At 40.7% G+C, this 19,014-nt stretch overlaps 1 protein-coding gene across 2 annotated transcripts in view; it reads right to left on the bottom strand.

Annotated features, from left to right (window-relative positions):
• LOC136858277 (vesicular glutamate transporter 3) overlaps nt 1–19,014 on the bottom strand; it is a 591,282-nt gene that overhangs the window by 106,970 nt on the left and 465,298 nt on the right. For both annotated transcript variants that reach the window (XM_067137692.2, XM_067137693.2), the window contains one exon: nt 7,977–8,049. In XM_067137692.2, the coding sequence (XP_066993793.2) occupies nt 7,977–7,993 (17 nt within the window). In that variant the 5' untranslated portion in view covers nt 7,994–8,049. The remainder of the gene's footprint in view (nt 1–7,976; nt 8,050–19,014) is intronic.

The following is a 19,014-nucleotide window of genomic DNA, read 5'->3' as shown; positions in this document are numbered from 1 at the left end:
AAATATTTCGTCACAACAAGAGTTATTGTCGATAATTGAGTATGAACAATTACAGTCAAGTGAATCTATCGCACCGTGATGTGATCAGTGAATGTTTGAGCGAAAGCAAGTAAGATTTTCAGGAACAATCTCATGAAATGCTTGATATAAGATGAAAGATGTGATATTTATTTTATTTTCAACTCATTTAGCTCAGAGAATCTGCGTCAGACACATTTTATAACTCCTAATTGATATTGTAAATACTGTAACCATATTTATTTTTCTTCTATTCAGTTGGAGACCTCTGATTTTAAGACATTTTACAGATTAATTGATGAGACAAAGTCTATTGCCTATTATTTATCTTTTCAACGAATAATTCATAATATACAAACCATTTTCCTCAGATGCTACTTTATTTACAAATAAATAGTATCTTGTAAAACTTAATCATTCTTTTAATGACTTCTTAGAATAAGCATTTAGTTGTTAGTGGTGATTATTTATGTATTAGTATGAGTTATGTAGAAACTAACCGGATTACGTGTAGGAGATGTCCACTACGTAGGTTAGGCTTATCTGTTAGTGTAACCCGGTGATCCTTTTTCTCGATGAGAAATTGATATCCTATTCGAGCTAGCTTGGATCTCATCCGACTCTACCTGGACGCGGAAACGACGTAATAGTATTTTGTGCTTCCTCTTACCTTCAATATTGTATTTGTGGAATTTGTTTTGTACTGAGATGTATTCACTTAACTCTTTGAACTTAAGGCGAAGCTCTTGTCTATGAACATCTAAAATTGTACGTGTCAAAGAAAGTGTAAGTTATGTCAAGATTTGGTGTACTAGTAAATTTGTTTCGGAAGTTAATTTGTATTGCCGATCTTGTAAATCATATTTTGAAAACAAGAGATCACTGTTGGCTTTTCGGAAAACCGTAACCTTCGCACCTCTATGGCCCTTGGTAAGGTTTCCCAGATTCCTTTCCACGTGCCTGGTGTATTATCATCACTGATATTTACCAGTGTTGTTATCGGCGGAGTTCCGCGTAGTTCATCACATGTTTTATTGTGTGTGTAGTGTCTTAGGTACCGTGTAATTGCACTTACTTTCCTCCCTTTAACTGTGTTAGGTGTAGCCGCTGTAGTGCCGGTTACACATAGGACAGAAGCATTTGCTGGCGCCTCAGGTGTAAAGGCGGCACACCAGATTCAGCAAGCAGGCTAGCAATGGGGCTTGTACGAAAAGCTCCTGTTGCCAACCTAACCCCGCTGTTATATCGCCGTCTATGGCCCGCCTGGTCACGTCGTTAAAGACAGCTAGTGATATGAACTTTGGCCAATGAGCATGTTTAAAAATCCATCGAGGAGAAGCCTCGACGGATTTCTGTTTCAACAAAGTAAGAGCAATGGGAAAATGGTCAGTGTCACAGAGATCATCGTGTATTCCACCGAAACAGCGGAACCAACGTTCGGCTGCATAGACTAACGTCTATGCGAGAGTATGTGCCATAATGTACACTGTAATGAGTTGGTTCACCTGTATTAAAATACATAAATCAAACTCTCTTACTCTTTCCCCCGGGAAAATGCGTTTCAAAGGGTGATGGGCGTTAAGTGACATTTATATTAAGAGGCTAGCCTGGTGGAAAACAAACATTACACACTGTTCCTGAATGCAAATATACTCGCCGAATACTCACTAATGAGCTGGTACAGCTCAGCAAGATACCTATCATAACCGTTACAATTCCACTGTAACAGTGTCATGATGTGGTTGTGGACTTCTGAGGTTTAGGTTAGAAACAGCGAGATGCTACTTAACCTACACTCACATCCCCATCCGAAGATGGAGATAAATGGTCCATGTGCATCACCTCGTCATCAGACGTATGATAACCAGACGAGGTGATGCACGCCTTGAACTTCTTCGATGTATTCCGGGGGGCGGGGTTTTTTCCTACGAGGTGAGAGCGCAGGTTTTCCAGGAGGAAAATCTGCTGGCGCAAACTCATACACACTGGGTGGAGGGCGTGATACCCCATTCGCAGGAGAGGTGAAAGAATGCCTTGTAAGGACGTTCTTCTTTCTCGCTGTTGATTCTTGTTTAGACGGGCTGGGAAGTAAAATCCTCTATGGTGAAGTGAAAAGATATAGCCTATACTTTATGCCAGACCCAAAACAAATCTTAACTTCCAGTGAAACGAGCTTACTGTTAGATTTCATTGTAGGATAAGAAGATTTGTATTGGGGTTGGCATAAAGTAGCCTATATATCTTTTCACTTTACCACATCTGTTCCTAAGTAAGGAGAAGGGATCCGCAAGTCAAATACAGTCATTTTTTACTTGTTTTTAGATATCAAATTCTGAATGCTTCAACAACAGTTTCAGACAACAGCATTCAACACAGCTCAAAAACTGGAATGCTGTACTTAGTGAACAGTACTCCAATTGAGCAAGTGGTAGAATTTTAAAACTGAACTTTTTTCTCAAAAAAGAAAATGAAGATATACAATTGTTGAGATTTTAATGTAGATTTTATTTTAATGAGTTAGAATTATTTCAAGGTTTTATTTGTTATAGATTTAAGTATATCTTAAGGATTTTGACATGTTACTATCGCTGAAGAAGAGATTAGATCTATTTCTAGAAACATGTACGATGGTAGTACGGTTTAAATAAATAGTATTACTAATTGTATACCGGTAATCAATTGCATTGACAGGCAACTGTATATTTAAAAAATAAACATTTCATAATGTTCCGTATTGAAATATATCACAATGAAATGGAAATGAAATGAAGTGGAAGCGGTACCGGTTTCGACCCCAATCCGGGTCATCATCAGCCGAATAAAACGCAAAAAACAATACATAGGTAAGAAAGAAATTAAAGATCAAGTCCCCACAAAAACAGTTGAAGAGGCAAAATAAAACAACGGGGATAGCCACTGTAAAATTCAGAATAAGTAGAAGGCGTCACTTAAAAGAAGCAAGGCGCAATCTTCTGAACAGCAGCATAGCACACCCAAAGTTCGGTATTGTCTCATAATGTTTACGAGAAGCGGAGAACAGTTAAATGAGCCAGCTTGCATACACTATCAGGCGCGAAGTCACAACACAATCCAACAAATGTGAAGATGCAAAATCGTGCAGAAGCCGAAGACGAATAGCTCAGTGGAAGTAAATTGCCAGCTCCCGAAGATCAGCGCGACATATTCAACGTCAGGCACTGTGCTTTCAAACGCCGACTGAACTTGATGAATAGCTTAATGATGCAGTATATGCTTCGGTCGCGAAAATGTACATAAATATATATATATATACACACTGACTGACAGAGCAAATGCAACACCAAGAAGGAGTGGTTCGAAAGCGATGAAAGTTGGGGAAAAAACAGAGACGGCACGGACGAATAATTGATGTTTATTTCAAACCGATATGCAGGTTACACAATGCGCACGGCATCGACTCAGTAGGATGTAGGACCACCGCGAGCGGCGATGCACGCAGAAACACGTCGAGGTACAGAGTCAATAAGAGTGCGGATGGTGTCCTGAGGGATGGTTCTCCATTCTCTGTCAACCATTTGCCACAGTTGGTCGTCCGTACGAGGCTGGGGCAGAGTTTGCAAACAGCGTCCAATGAGATCCCACACGTGTTCGATTGGTGAGAGATCCGGAGAGTACGCTGGCCACGGAAGCATCTGTACACCTCGTAGAGCCTGTTGGGAGATGCGAGCAGTGTGTGGGCGGGCATTATCCTGCTGAAACAGAGCATTGGGCAGCCCCTGAAGGTACGGGAGTGCCACCGGCCTCAGCACATGCTGCATGTAGCGGTGGGCATTTAACGTGCCTTGAATACGCACTAGAGGTGACGTGGAATCATACGCAATAGCGTCCCAAACCATGATGCCGCGTTGTCTAGCGGTAGGGCGCTCCACAGTTACTGCCGGATTTGACCTTTCTCCACGCCGACGCCACACTCGTCTGCGGTGACTATCACTGACAGAACAGAAGCGTGACTCATCGGAGAACACGACGTTCCGCCATTCCCTCATCCAAGTCGCTCTAGCCCGGCACCATGCCAGGCGTGCACGTCTATGCTGTGGAGTCAATGGTAGTCTTCTGAGCGGACGCCGGGAGTGCAGGCCTCCTTCAACCAATCGACGGGAAATTGTTCTGGTCGATATTGGAACAGCCAGGGTGTCTTGCACATGCTGAAGAATGGCGGTTGACGTGGCGTGCGGGGCTGCCACCGCTTGGCGGCGGATGCGCCGATCCTCGCGTGCTGACGTCACTCGGGCTGCGCTTGGACCCCTCGCACGTGCCACATGTCCCTGCGCCAACCATCTTCGCCACAGGCGCTGCACCGTGGACACATCCCTATGGGTATCGGCTGCGATTTGACGAAGCGACCAACCTGCCCTTCTCAGCCCGATCACCATTACCCTCGTAAAGTCGTCTGTCTGCTGGAAATGCCTCCGTTGACGGCGGCCTGGCATTCGTAGCTATACACGTGTCCTGTGGCACACGACAACACGTTCTACAATGACTGTCGGCTGAGAAATCACGGTACGAAGTGGGCCATTCGCCAACGCCGTGTCCCATTTATCGTTCGCTACGTGCGCAGCACAGCGGCGCATTTCACATCATGAGCATACCTCAGTGACGTCAGTCTAACCTGCAATTGGCATAAAGTTCTGACCACTCCTTCTTGGTGTTGCATTTGCTCTGTCAGTCAGTGTACATGTAATACAATGCAATATAATTGAAATATGTAACTGGGATCTTGTAGATTTTTTAGAACAGTTGACGTAAAAAACAATTGTGAAGAGAAAAATGGTAAAGAGCGCAATACCGGAAACTAATGAAAAACGTATATGCACAGTGCGCTATTTCTTGAAGATAAAAATTCAAGTCGTAATTAAAGTAGTCAAAGTCAGCGCAAGGCTGTAACTGTTCCACCTCGTCAAGACACTTGGGGAGATGAAAGTTATTATCTTGGGACACATGAATATTAAATAAACTATTTGTGGCTTGCCCGCAAATTGCCACGCAAATAGAAACAATCAACATTCCATGGTTCCCCATTTCTCTATGTAATGTTTGGGCGCCATGGTTACAGTTTTAAATAAAACTGTTGTTTTTTTTTGCTAGGGGGCTTTACGTCGCACCGACACAGATAGGTCTTATGGCGACGATGGGATAGGAAAGGCCTAGGAGTTGGAAGGAAGCGGCCGTGGCCTTAATTAAGGTACAACCCCAGCATTTGCCTGGTGTGAAAATGGGAAACCACGGAAAACCATTTTCAGGGCTGCCGATAGTGGGATTCGAACCTACTATCTCCCGGATGCAAGCTCACAGCCGCGCGCCTCTACGCGCACGGCCAACTCGCCCGGTAAATAAAACTGTAAACCAACATTTATATTTACTAGCATAGAGACTTACACTGAAATCACAGGGGTAGGATTTTAAATAATTAACCATTAAGTATCGCTTAAGAAAGAAAATTAACGCAATATAAAATACAAATGAATTTATTATACAAAAAATGAGATGAATCGGAAAAGTTTCCTTAAAGCGTGGAGGAATTTATAATTTACTGAATTTACTATTGCTTGCTTTATCTAATTGAAGCTCACCAATTGCAGCTTCCGTTGAAGTCATCTGGTTTCCGTGGTTACTCGTTCTCTCCTTCTCGACGTAGACTTTGTTCCATGGACATCCTTCCTTCCTTCTCTGATGTGGTACGGGCTATCTGGACTAGCACTCCCTATTTGCCTAGTCTTTAAATTAGACATTGGCCCTATACTTATAAAAACTGATCAGCGTTGATCGTATGAGGAGAAAATTCAGAGATATGAATTTTTCCATATTAGTAGAAATCTCAGTCCAACTGAGCTATACTATTTATACGGTACAGACTTGTACCAAAATTCCATGGACTTGAACTAAACATAGTTCTTCGTCCAGAATATTTACTGAAAATAACACAAGCCGTAAGCTTGTTTCGTGTCACGCAGATCCGATAACATTACCGCACCTAAGTACTGTATCGAAGCGATAATACATTGTACAAAAATAACTATGTCGCGGAGCGACCACACACTGTTTCAAAAATCAAATCACGTCGTTCAAAGTAGATGTTCACAGTGGAAGTAGTAGTGATGGAGTATCTCGTTAGGTTGTAAGGTTGTAAGGTCCCGTTCTCGTGTAGAGAATCAGTATATATCCGGGCTCACCCCCACTCTTGGTAACAGTTCAATCTCAAAACTCATATACAACGAAGTATCTGATTCGATAGATCGAAGCATCAACTCCCCATCTGTTCCTCCTCGACAAGTCCAGAAGGCGTGGCGATGATATAGCTGACCAGCTTGCAAGCCTCTAGCGCGGGTCGCTGTTTACTAGCCTTGGTCATAAAATAAATCCATGACTCACGCAAAATCCCAAGCTTCAAGAATAACCCTCCGTATACACAAACATGAGATGAAATGAAAACAACTATGTCTCAACATATTGACCGTATTTACAACATAATGAATTCTTATCCTACATAATATAATAATAAAAAAACGTTATCATATATAGTCTACAATATTATTCTAAAAAGCCTTGATTACAAATGATTGACGTTGAATAAATATGTTATTACAAATAATTGCCGATGGCGGATAAACTTGATATCAAATTATATTTTTTCACCTCTCCTCTAAAGAAAAAAACCTACTTTCCGAAATGAACTGTATACTAATATACTATATTGCCACCTGCATTTTGGGTTTTCACATTCAAATTTAAACTCATGCTTTGCGCTGACTTTGACTACTTCAATTACGACCTGAATTTTTATCTTCAAGAAATAGCGCACTCTGCATATACGTTTTTCATTTGTTTCCAGTATTGCGCTTTTTACCATTTTTCTCTTCACAATTGTTTTTTACGTCAACTGTTCTAAAAAAATCTACAAGATCCCAGTTACATATTTCAATTATATTGTATTGTATTATATGTATATATATTTATGTACATTTTCGCGACCGAAGCATATACTGCATCATTAAGCTATTCATCAAGTTCAGTCGGCGTTTGAAAGCACAGTGCCTGACGTTGAATATGTCGTGCTGATCTTCGGGAGCTGGCAATTTACTTCCACTGAGCTATTCGTCTTCGGCTTCTGCACGATTTTGCATCTTCACATTTGTTGGATTGTGTTGTGACTTCGCGCCTGATAGTGTATGCAAGCTGGCTCATTTAACTGTTCTCCGCTTCTCGTAAACATTATGAGACAATACCGAACTTTGGGTGTGCTATGCTGCTGTTCAGAAGATTGCGCCTTGCTTCTTTTAAGTGACACCTTCTACTTATTCTGAATTTTACAGTGGATATCCCCGTTGTTTTATTTTACCTCTTCAACTGTTTTTGTGGGGACTTGATCTTTAATTTCTTTCTTACCTATGCATTGTTTTTTGCGTTTTATTCGGCTGATGATGACCCGGATTGGATTCGAAACCGGTACCGCTTCCACTTATAATTAAATAGGAATGTAACACTACATTTCGTATTTATTTGTATTGAACAGGTTGAACTACCTTATTTATTATTTCAATTTCACAGGCAACTGTATAGTCAATTGTATTGACAGACAGGTCATTATTAGCCCATTTTCTCATAAGTTGATGAATGTTCCAGTTCATACATTTATTATAAGTTCAGAATCTTAGAAACGAAAAGACTATTCTCTAAAACAAAACTGATGCAGCAGAAGATGCCAGTGACGTTAGTCTTTACTGTATATCCCATTTGATGTCTCTAATAGCCAAGTATATTAAATAATAACCTGTTATCCCTTTCATTTCAAATATGTAGTGCTGCACATTTTCAAGAAATTTGTTATTTTGACAGACTTAAACAATGACAGTATTCTTGCTGTATATAACTGTATGCCTACCATCTTTGTTCCAATGAAATAAAACAGTGCAAAATGTAACCTTTGTGATTCTTCCATGGTGTGGCTGCTGGCTTTAGACCTTGGACGATTTTACCAGATGTAGGAAATATCACCTGGAAAAAAGAAATAAAACACATGTAAATTAAATAGCCTGATGTAAATTACTCATTTGAGATTTATTTTACATTATCAAATTCAAATTTCAGTTTGGATCCCAACAACTTGCAACTAAACGAATTTCTGTAATAGAGGCATATTACAAGAAGGCTATAAAGATTAATGCGTATTACGATTACAATGTTGATCACCATTATAATTATTTTAAAATATTCAAACACTATGAGCCAGTTGTGGTGTGTTAAGTTTCTAAACAAATAAGAAAGGACTTTTTTCTTGCTAGGGGCTTTACCTCGCACCGACACAGATAGGTCTTATGGCGACGATGGGATAGGAAAGGCCTAGGAGTTGGAAGGAAGCAACTGTGGCCTTAATTAATGTACAGCCCCAGCATTTTCCTGGTGTGAAAACGGGAAACCACGGAAAACCATCTTCAGGGCTGCCAACAGTGGGATTCGAACCCACTATATCCCGGATGCAAGCTCACAGACGTGCGCCTCTAACCGCACGGCCAACTCGCCCGGTAAAGACAGGAATCTATGGTTTTTCCAATGAGTCGGAACAACTGCCATAATGCTATTCTCCATCCACTAGCGCTCGGTGTAGCACATGCGGAGTTGGCCCTGTTTAACGGACGGATGCCCGTCCCAACACCAACCCTATATGGAGGAATGTAGGTATTCACTACTGTACATTTCTGTGGTTGCTGGTTGTGTAGTGTGTTGTGTTTGTATGAAGATGAATGTGTTAGGACAAACAAACAGTCCCCGAATCAGAGGAATTACTTCAACAAATTGCTTTTACGGCGCACCGACACAGATGGTCTTATAGCGACGTGAAAATGAGAAGCCACGGAAAACCATCATCAGGGTTGCCGAAAGTGGGGTTCGAACCAACTATCTACCGAATGCAAGCTGATCGCTATGTGACCCAAACTACGCAGACACTTGCTCAGTCAGAGGAATTAACCAGACGATATTAAATTCCCAAACCCAGTTAGGAATCGAACCCGGGATCCTTTAAACGAAAGTCCTCGACGCTGACCATTCAGCTCATTCCAGTTATTTCTGGGGTCGCTGAAAACAACCAAGTTCAGGATGCCCTTCTTGACGCCTCATGATTTTTTACATGAAAATCTCAACCTAGGGTCGACTGGGATTCGAACCTCAGTCTCCCGGGCGGGAGGCTATTGAGCTAATCACGCCCCCCCCCCCCCTCCCAGCCCCTCTCGAACTTTCTTCTTTCTTCAGCTTATCCCGGTTATTTCTGGGTTCGGTGGAGGCTATTGAGCTAATCACGCCACCCCCCACCCCAGTCTCGAACTTTCTTCAGCTTATCCCGGTTATTTCTGGGGTCGCTGGAGTCATCCAGGCTTATTTTGGTTTTGGCCGGGTTTTAAGCCCGGATGCCTTTCCGGACGGCAAGCGATTTTCGAAAAGATCGAAACCTAAGATCAAACGGGATTTAAACCTCAGCCTTCTGAGTGAAAAAAAGAAAAGAAAAAGCAACTCAAGCACTGAGCTAATCACGCCCCTCAACACTTTCTTCAGCTTATTCACGATATTTCAAGAGTAGCTGGTTTTGACCGGGGGTTTAAGGTCGGATGATCTTCCTAATACCACGTGATTTTTCAGGTGCAAATTCCAACCCAGAATCGACCGGGATTCAAACCTCGTCCGTTCGGACGGAAAGCCAGCAGCTAAGCCAAAGCGCTAAACACGCCCCCACCGGCACCACCGCCACCACCACCGACACTCTCAATGACGAGCAGCTAATCATCTCGTCGTTTTGTACTTTAAAACTACTATAGCATATTTTACATCAGAATGTTCCAAGTTTTGCATGTTTAACGCAAGCGAAATGCTTCAGCTTTCCTTAATATGTACCTTGAAACAGTACAAATAGTGATAAAGACAACATTCATATATAATTACCCTAGCCTATATCGGCAGTGCAACATGAAACTGCAGAAATTGGTTTCTGAATTTGTACTTTAAAAGACGAAATGAGTTCATAAAATTAATACCACAATGGGCATTTATACATACCACAGTACAAAATAATAATAATAATAATAATAATAATAATAATAATAATAATAATAATAGCATATATCATACACCTTCATTATACACTGTTATACCTTTCAGCGTTCAGTCTGCAAGCCTCTGAGAATTTACTAACCGCCACCACAATCCTCTACTTGTAACCAGTTCTGTGATCGCGTTTAGTTCAATACCTCTTATCTTTAAATCGTTAGAAACTGAGTCTAACCATCGTCGTCTTGGTCTCCTCTTTTTATCTTATCCTCTATAAACGAGTCCATTATTATCCTAGGTAAACTATCTTCTTTCATTCGCCTCATATGGCTCTGCTACCGAAGCCAGTTAATGCGTACAGCTTCATCCATCGAGTTCACCCGTAACTTGTCCTTTATATCCTCATTCCGGTACCCTCTTGCCAGTGTTCCCACCTGTTTGTACCCACAATCATTCTCGCTACTTTCATGTCTGTTACTTCTAGCTTATGAATAAGATATCCTGAGTACACCCAGCTTTCACTCCCGTAAAGCAAACTTGGTCTGAAAACAGACCGATGTAAAGATAGTTTCGTCCGGGAGCTGACTTCCTTCTTACAGAATACAGTTGATCGCAACTGTGAACTTACTGCATTATCTTTACTGCACCTTGATTCAATCTCACTACGAATATACTACCATCTTGAGAGAATACACATCCTTAATACTTGAATGTATTTACCTGTTCCAGCTTTATATCCCCAATTTGACATTCAATTCTCTTGGATTTCTTACCTATTGACATCAGTCTAGTCTTTCATACCATACTCATTGCACCTATTTTCAAGTTCCAAGATATCAGACTGCAGGCTTTCGGCACAATCTACCATTAAGCTCAAGTCGTTGGCGTAGGCCAACCTGCTTACTACATGTTCAACTAACGGAATCTCTCCCTGCTTTCACCAGATGATCCATGTAAACTATGAACAACAAAGGTGAAAGATTACAGCCTAGATGCTGAAAAGTGGTGGAGAAATCGCAATAACAATTTTAAGGCGAGAAATGGAAAAGATATGGGAAATGGAGGTAAACCCTGAAGATTGGAAAAATGCTATCATTCATCCTCTACACAAAAAAGGTGATAGAGCAGATCCTAACAACTACCGCGGCATTTCCATCACATCTGTAACTTATAAGACACTCTCTAAAGCACTACAGAGGAGACTTGTGGAACAAGTGGATCATCAACTAGGCGAGTATCAAGCGGGATTTAGGAAGGGAAGATCGTGCGTTGATCAAATCTGGAGTCTGAAACGTGTACTAGAGAATCATCTCTCAAAGGATCTGGTAGTCGTTTTTGTAGACTTTAAAAAGGCGTATGATTTAGTCGACAGGGAAGTGCTATTCAATATATTAGTGGAATTTGGAATTGACGCCAAAACAACAGCAATTATTAAGCAGACTTTAACTGGGACACATTCGAAAGTTAAGTTCATGGGAGAGAACTCCAAGCAGTTCGAAATTAAAACAGGAGTCGGGCAGGGTGATGGATTGTCTCCAATTCTTTTCAACTGTGTGTTGGAGAAGATTATCCGGGAGTGGGAAAAAGAACTGGACAGAAAAGGATTACTTAACCAAGTATACATTGGAGGGTCAAAAAGTGGTGTCATGATTAATTGCCTTGCCTTTGCTGATGACGTTGCGCTGCTATCTAGGAATACTGACACAGCAATAGAACAGCTGAATGTACTAAAACTACAAGCAGAAAAAGCAGGACTACAGATTTCTTTCGAAAAAACTAAATATATAACAAACATCAAAACAGCCCCTCGGTACCTGAAGACAGAACACGGTAAAATAGAAAGAGTTGATAGCTTTAAGTATTTGGGTGAAATAGTGCAATTGAAAACAAATGAAAGAGAAGCAAACAACACCAGACGGGAGAAAATGGCTGCGGATTTTCGTAGGACATATCCTATATACAAGAAGAAAACCATCTCCAGACGAGCTAAACTAAGGCACTACAACACAATGATTAAAACGGAATGTCTTTATGCTAGTGAATGCCTCCAAATGACAGGAAAAGCGGGACTGAGAGAAGCTGAGAAATTTGAAAGAAAGATCCTTCGCAAAATAATGGGTCCAAAGATTGTGGATTGACAGTATAGGCTGCGAGGAAGGGAAGAACTTTACCGAGACAATGAAAGGCTAACTGAGTCCATGAGAAAACGGAGACTTAAATTCTATGGGCATTTATTTAGAATGGATGAGAAGAGACTAACGAAAAAGATTTTCACAATACTAGACAGCAGACCTAAAGTGTCGGACAAATGGTTCAGGGAGGTAAGAAAGGATCTCAGACAGGTGGGACTAAATTCGGAAGACATCTCAAACCGAACAAAGTTTAGGTCAGTGATCGACAGATTTCAGGGATTCCATGACGAACCAAAACTTAACCGTGGGTGGACGGACGAAAGAAGACAGGCTGCCAGAGAGAGGATGCTGAAGTTCTGGGCTGTGAGGAAGGCTTCCAGAAACATGTAATTGTTATCTAACGTGGTCTCTAATGGCCGTAAACGAATATATAATAATAATAATAATAATAATAATAATAATAATAATAATAATAATAATAATAATAATAATAATAATAATTTCCTGTGGCTATTTCTAGCTGGGTGTAGCCCTTGTAAGGCAGACCCTCCGATGAGGGTGGGCGGAATCTGCCATGGGTAGGTAACTGCGTGTTATTGTGGTGGAGGATAGTGTTATGTGTGGTGTGTGAGTTGCAGGGATGTTGGGGACAGCACAAACACCCAGCCACTGAGCCACTGGAATTAACCAGTGAAGGTTCAAATCCCCGACCCGGCCGGGAATCGAACCCGGGACCCTCTGAACCGAAGGCCAGTACGCTGACCATTCAGCCAAAGAGTCGGACGTCAACATAAATGCCTCCGATTGATTTTAATAATCTACCGTTAATCCCATAGTCCTCCAGTACGGCGAACATCTTTTCCCTCGGTACCGCCTTCTCCAGATCTACAGACTCTTACAGTACAGCCCTTCAAGAATCCTATGATTGCTATGACCCGCTATTCGAACTGATGATTGCCTGCAGACGTAAGAGACGTTATTGTCGTATGTTAAGTACCACGCCTCCTTCTGCCTGGCTTGTAACAACCATTTTCGCGGCCTCTTATATCAGACAGCTCATCAAGTGTTCGCATGAGACTGACAGAACCCTGGCGAAACCTTCAAAGCACAATATGAATCATATGACGGCTCAAAAAACAAGTCTGGCATCTTCATGAACTGTAAAAGGCTAATTTTTCTATGTTCCAGAACGGATCTCATCAAAAGCTAACACTGCTCACAAGGACAATGGTTTTTATACATCCACGAGATAAAATGAACATATTTAACTGCCTAACGAATCACACGTAACTTCTGATTCAAACTTCCACACAACATAGTTCTCTACTTTGTACAACCCTAACGGAATGTTACCTGCACAGGGACTTTGTGCGTTCTAAAACAACAGAAAAAATAAAATAAAATCTGAAACAAATGGGGGAAGTTCTTCCCCATTAGAACTTCGAAGATCAGAAGATACAGACCCGAACTAACTAACCTGATGATTCAGAGGGGAGGGAGATGCAAGGGTTATTCGAATACCAAGACTTCAGGTAATTAATTGCGTTTGCAGTAAGGTATGTGCAGTACGTACAACTTTAACCTGCACAAGGGACAATCTTCCAAGACTTCAAATAACATATTACGAGTATTTCGGAGTGTATGAAAAAGAAAAACCACACAGGACTGACAGTGTCATAGTCCGAAATCAAATCTCTTTTCTCTCACGGTATGCGCCAGTCGGTCAACACGTTATAAAATTCAAAATTTTAGGGATGTGATCAATTTAAACAATGCAAAATAACTCGTTACATAAGCAAAAGATTTAATAACGCCAGTCGTAAGGAAACCGACCCAAAACCATTTAAAGACAATATGCGAGAGATAAAATAAATGATACAAAAATAAGCGCTTAAAAGCAAAGATAAATATCAAATAATACACGCTGATATCCTTCCCCGTTTACGCGTATCTTATACACATGAGCTCTATAGTACGCGAACCTTTTCTTGATACCTGAGCTCCCTAGTGCTGAATCGGAACTTTGTATCAAGAAAAGGTTCGCGTACTATACTTCCAGCCGCACATTAAAAAAAAAAAAAAAAACAAACATCTCGATAATGTAGCATGCCTACAGTATTTTACTACAATATAATAATAATAATAATAATAATAATAATAATAATAATAATAATAATACAGGTTAAATACAGGGTTCCAACTGAATCGTAATTAGTTCCACTCGCGCTTGCTCTAGCCCCCTCACGTTCAGTTTCCTCTTCGACCGACCTTAATTAACTCAAAACCCAACAATATTTATCTTTCAAGGCCTAAGATTATTTCATTTTCCTGTCTTTCTTAGCGGACTCACAACTCTATTCTTATTCCCCCTCAAGGCTTGTAGGTACCGTAGTTATTTCGGCATTAATTCCCCTTTAACTGAGTCAGCAATCAATCACTCCTTTCGTGACTAAGTGGCAGAGTACCGGTCTCCGGATCCCAAGACCGCGGGTTCAAACCCGGCAGAGTAATCGGAATTTTGAGAGGTGGGAGAGTCCATTCGACACTGTCGTATGATCTCGGCATGTAAAAGATCTCTGGAGACACATTTGGTGTTTACCCGCCAAAATTAATTAAATCTCGCCCATAGATCGCCCACCAAAGATCCGGTTTACTCTGCGATAAGTGAAGTAAAACGGAAAGTCGAAATTGACGCCATCATCGATTATCATTATCATTATTATATCAATCAATCAATCAATCAATCAATCAATCAATCAATCAATCAATCAATCAATCAATCAATCAATCAATCAATCAATCAATCAATCAATCAATCAATCAATCAATCAATCAATCAATCAATCAAGAAACGAAGATTTGATCTGTCTTTCCCCTTCATGAAACGTGGTTAACCGCATTATTATATTTATAGCTGTTTAACATTTTCTTTGTTTCAAAAATCTCTCTCTCTCTCCCCACTTCATGAATATCAGCTTTCAGATCAACCACAAGTACGGCAGGCAAGATTTTGGAGGAACATTGATATTTACTATTTTTTTATTTTTTATTTTTTATACAATTGGCTTTAGGTCGCCTCGACACAGATAGGTCTTATTGCGACGATGGAATAGGAAAGGTCTAGGAGTGGGAAGGAAGCGGCCGTGGCCTTAATTAAAGCACAACCCCAGTACTTTACTGATGGGAAAATGGGAAACCACGGAAAACCATCTTCAGGGTTGCCGACAATGGGGTCCGAACCCTGTATATCCCAAATTCAAACTCATATCGGCGCGCCCCTAACCGCAAGGCCAACTCGCTCGGTATTGATATTTACCTACTCTTTGAAGTGTTTTTCAAAGACTAGAACGCCTGCATTAGCATGTGTGTGAATAACTGTATCTATTACACCGTATTTTTGAGAATATTAAAGACGGTAAAAAGGTGTGCATTAAGGGGATCAAATGTCTTGTTAGTATAATTACAAACGACCAGGCTGACCAGTAGGCGAAAAAGGGTAAGAAAAGCGCAACGCAGAACTCCAGTTTCCGTACACAGATTTTACCCGCCTCGTCCAGCAACAAAGAATAATTGAATGAATAAAAGAAACAGCAGATCATGAAAGGGAAACACTACGCCAACATACAGCCCTTCATTCTACAGAAATAGAGGTACAGCAAGGTCGTTATTGAAGCAATTTGGAAGGAATTCGAGTTTTGGAATCATCAAACAACATGGCTCACCCAATTACCACTTAAGAAATTAATCTCATTAAATGCATCACTTCTTATTCATAAAGTCTTGCATAATAAAATGTTCACCAACTCTGAATTTCCTAAAGTCACTGACATCCATTCATATAAGACAAGGCAAAATAATAAATTACATATTTTTCAAAATTATACAATAAGGTTTGGCAATAAGGGAGTGCAACACTTATTAATATCTGAATATAACGGCATTCCCGGCAATACAGCAATCATATCTAAAACTGTTCCATTTCGTAATAAACTTAAGAAGTACCTGCTAGGCACTATGAATATGTAACAGTTATTTCTCTTATATTTGTTTATTTCCAAAGTCACTTTAAAAGTCAAAAAAATTGTTCCTGCTGTATTGTTACTTTGATAATAATCCACTTTTAATATAATCCTCCCATTTAGGTGAATAATGATACTCAAATCATACTTAAAACCACTATTATTACTCACTCACTTTTAGATCTTAGACCTTAATCCGCCATTGCTGTGATTATCTATGTATTGTTCCTCTTGCTCTCTAGAACCCTATTTATCAATAAAATAAATTAAAATAAAATAAAATCAAATCTTAACTGTCTGATCGTAAAAAGTTTGCTCGGGAACAGCTGAAATTGAATGAAACATTCCTCACGCCAAACATCCCTTTGTCAACCAGTATTACAACTTCAAATATTTATCTAACTGCACCCAATGAAGATACGAACTCTAGCCGTCACTTTGAAGAGACCTCTCATAACCCTCTTTTTCCAAACTGAGGCGTATCAAATAGCCATGATGAGAAGATACAGAAACGTATTCATCGCACACTTACAAAGTTGAAGTGGCTGTATCGTCTCTCAGACCACATGAAAAAGAAAAGAGCGCCATTGAATAAGGTTGACGAATACACACCTTCTTTTCCTTCTTTTTCTATCGCTCTTCCCATATCTATCGATCGCGGGTGTGAATTATCTAGCACGTGTGGATTTGTCCCTGTTTTACGGCCGTATGCCCTACCTGACGCAACCCTTTATGGAGGGCTGTAATAATCATTGCGTGTTTCTGTGGTGGTTGGTAGTGTGGTGTGCTGTCTGTATATGAAGAGGAAGACGTTGGGACAAACACAAACACCCAGTCTTCGAGCCAGAAGAATTAATCAGACGCGATTAAAATCCCCGACCCGGCCGGGAATCGAACCCGGGACCCTCTGAACCGAAGACCTCAACGCTAACCATTCAGCCAATGAGTTCTCGACGAATACACATATAATATTTTATTACAATGTAAGTGGATCTCTGGTTCCGATAGTGGGTGTTTTTGTTCGTCTAAACACACTTTTCCACCCCCCCCCCACACACACACACTAACCACCACAGAAACACGGAAAAGTGAAAACATTCCTCCACATAGTGTTGGTATCAGGAAGGGCAACCGGCCGTAAAACCAGACCAAATACTAATCACGTGCCTGCCCCAATTGGAAGAAGGCTATAAGTGAATGTTAACCGCCGTAACTTAAACTTAATAAAAATGTATCATATTATGTATCAAAGTTGTATTGGGGGTCAAATATTTGAAATGAATATAGAGGAGGGTAGGAGAAGAGGAAGATCAACGAGACGGTGTACGGACTGGTGAGAGAAGAGAGACGGCGAAGAAGATTGACATAAGATTACGCCCGGGATCGAGGAAGGTGGAAGAGACTCACCAGAAATGCTGACACCGTCTTACGAGATAAAAATGGAGTAGAAGAAGCATATAAAATATACAGACAGAATAAATAAATACATACATAAAGATATGTTGTGTTTGTTTCTTTCTTAGAGTGATTAAATAAGAGATAAGAGCCTGGTGAACTGGTTACTACACGATGGACAAAAGCTTTTATTGCCAATCATGAGTCAATAGAAGCTATTAAGAGCATTTAAAAGTTCAAGGATTCTGCAAATAAACTATCGATCAGACAAGACAATAATATATCCATATTAACAGCCATTTGAGCGCATGTTATGTAATGGAGAGTCACTACTGCAAGCATAATTAGTTTAAAATATATGTCTTATATACTCTCAGGTTTAATATCAACAAACTGAAAAGAATGAGCGTACTCTTCGTAACTGTTTTATCCAGTTCTCATGGATGGGGTTACACGAGAACCTTTACAGCAGAGTACCCAGCGAGTTGGCCGTGTGGTTAGGGGCACGCAGCTGTGAGCTTGCATTCGGGAAATAGTGGGTTTGAATCCCTCTGTCGGCAGCCCGGAAGATGATTTTCAAAGTGCCAATATCATGCGGCGGCTTCGAACGCAAAATAATGATTAATTGGAGTAGAAGAAGCATATAAAATATAAAGACAGAATAAATAAATAAATAAATAAATAAATAAATGTTGTGTTTGTTTCTTCTTTCTTCGAGTGATTAAATAAGAGATAAAAGCCTGGTGAACTGGTTACTACACGATGGACAGTTTCACACCAGGCAAACGCTGGGGCTGTACCCTAATTAAGGCCACGACGGCTTCCTTCCCACTCCTAGCCCTTCCCTGTTCCATAGTCGCCATACGACCTATTTGTGTCGCTGCGACGTAAAGCCAAGTGTAAAATTTACACCAGTGTCAGGGATTATAAGTAGGTATATACAGTATTACGAAGTTATTTTGACCGAGCGGAATGGCTGCTATGGCTATGAAGCCAAGTTCTGCATTCGGGAGACGAATGGGTTCGAAACCTACCGTCGGCTTTCCTGAGAATGGTTTTCTGTTGTTTCCCATTTCCACTTCCAGGCAAATGCCGGGACAGTTCCTATTCATAGGTCACAGCCATTCCTTCCACCTCCTTACCCAATTTCATTCACCACCATTCATTTAATCTTCATTAGCTCCTCAACTGAGGTTGGCGTAAACATATGTCGCATACTAAAAAAACACCTCATCCCCAACCTCGTATCAAGAAACTGAACTAAGGGGCATACGTACATACATTCTGAGGTTACACCACTCATTCCTTTGAGTTTTGGCTCTGGACTCCAGAACTAAACAAGAAAGTAAAAAATGTCCCTTGAAACTTACCTTCAG

This window comes from Anabrus simplex, chromosome 1 (genome assembly GCF_040414725.1).
Source record: "Anabrus simplex isolate iqAnaSimp1 chromosome 1, ASM4041472v1, whole genome shotgun sequence".
NCBI classification, from domain to species: Eukaryota; Metazoa; Arthropoda; class Insecta; order Orthoptera; family Tettigoniidae; genus Anabrus; species Anabrus simplex.
Note: the sequence above shows the minus strand (reverse complement) of the source record. Positions and strands in the feature narration are given on the sequence as shown.